The 1,787-nt window shown below is 37.2% G+C and overlaps 1 protein-coding gene across 1 annotated transcript; it reads right to left on the bottom strand.

Annotated features, from left to right (window-relative positions):
• Window positions 1-671: 671 nt before the first annotated feature.
• On the bottom strand, window positions 672-1,403 carry LOC146831520 (zinc finger BED domain-containing protein 5-like). The gene has a single exon (XM_085603930.1). The coding sequence runs from the start codon at window positions 1,401-1,403 to the stop codon at window positions 672-674; it is 732 nt and encodes a 243-aa protein (XP_085460056.1).
• Window positions 1,404-1,787: the final 384 nt, after the last annotated feature.

Genomic DNA, 1,787 nt, shown 5'->3' with positions numbered 1-1,787 from the left:
TTGCAAGCAATTTCTGTTCTTATTTTTAAGGTACATAAGATTTGAGAAAACCTTCTCACATAAATATGTGGTGGGGAAAGGAAGTAAAACCTTAAGTGCCTTGTATGATAATTCAGGCTAATCTGTTCGTATTTGCAGCCAAAAATTTGTCAGACTCAGAGACTTTTCCTTCAATTGAAGTTTAAGTGCACTATCTGTAGAGATTTCAATCAAACCGTTTTCTTCCGATGCTGTCAGCCCCATTAAATTGTCAATATCTACATTAAAAGGATTTTTAATCCAGTTTTTGCTTTCATCCGGAAGTGGAAAGTACTGACGGAAACTACATTGCATATCTTGGAGATGCTGGATAAAAATTTCGGAGACTTTGTTCGATAATTCATCATCAGCAGATTCCAAGAATGTCTTCAGGTTCGGAAAAGAATCAAAATTTCTTTGTGTTAAGCGACGAGCCCATAAGTCTAACTTTTTTATCATTGCCTCAATCTTGTCTTCGACATTAAAAATTGTGATACCTACTCCTTGCATACTTAAAATTGAGTGCATTTAAATGGGAGAAGATGTCTGCCACATATGCCAGCATAGCTAACCAAGTACAGTCATGTAAGCGCTCACCAAGTGCAAATAGAGATTCCAGTTCAGTGACGACAACTCTGATTTCATCTCTTAATTCAAAAAGCCGAGACCAAAACTCTACCCAATGACAGCCATCGAACTTCTGTATGCAGCAAAAGCTGATGATGATCACTATCCATAGACTGACAAAGCTGTTCAAAAAGCCTTGAATTTAGTGACCTAGCTTTGATAAAATTTACAATTTTGACTGACTCATTCAAGACCTTTTTTAATTCCTGTGGTATCTTCTTAGTGGCTAATGCTTCTCGATGAATGCAACAATGATGCCATACAACTGAAGGGTTTATTTCCCTTATTCGTGCTACAAGTCCAGTTAGTCTCCCAGACATGGCACGTGCCCCATCTGTGCTGATTCCTATGCATTTGGACCACTGAATTCCATTTGATGTCAGAAAGTCATTGAAACTGCTGAAGACCTCTTCAGCAGTGGTATGTATCAAATAGCGGCAGAACAGTAAATCTTCACAAATGTTCCCCTCAAAATTGTATCTAACGTAATACAGGAGATGAGATTTATTTGCTATGTCCGTACTTTCATCTACTTGTAGGATATAATGCAGACTTTTACAAATTCTTTCCATCAACTGTTCCTTCATGTTGTTTGAAATGTTGTCAATTCGCTTTTTTTCAGTGTTGTTAGATAATGGCACCAAATTTAAATCTTTTGCTGCTTTTTCTCCAACCATTGCTGTCACCATGGCTTTAGCAGCAGGTACTATTAGTTCTTCAGGAGTTTTATGCGGTTTTCCAGCTTTTGCTATGAGCATGGACACTTCATATGAAGCTTTCAGAGCATTTTCATTAACAGATCCTGTTGCAGTTTTCTTAATTATTTTTCTACTGTTTAGGAGCTCTTGCTATTTATTCTTGAAGAATTCTATGGATTTAGTTGCATGCTCTTTAAGCTTAGTTTCCAAGTGTCTTTGTAATTTTGAAGGTTTCATGGCCTAATTTGACAAAATTTCATAGCATAGCACGCATTGTGGCTGCTGTTCATGTTCTTCACCTGAACATGTGAATCCCAATGATAAATATTCACCATCGTACTTGCGAAACTTCCTTTTCTTTTCAATTAACTCCCTTTGTTTTGAGCATTATGGCCCATCATTGATGTCTTCAGTTGATTTTCGCTTAAGGTTAAGCCAGCGATC

Source organism: Triturus cristatus, chromosome 5_1 (assembly GCF_964204655.1).
Source record: "Triturus cristatus chromosome 5_1, aTriCri1.1, whole genome shotgun sequence".
In the NCBI taxonomy this organism is placed as follows: domain Eukaryota; kingdom Metazoa; phylum Chordata; class Amphibia; order Caudata; family Salamandridae; genus Triturus; species Triturus cristatus.
The sequence above is the reverse complement of the archived record's forward strand: the minus strand, read 5'-3'. Positions and strand labels throughout refer to the sequence as shown.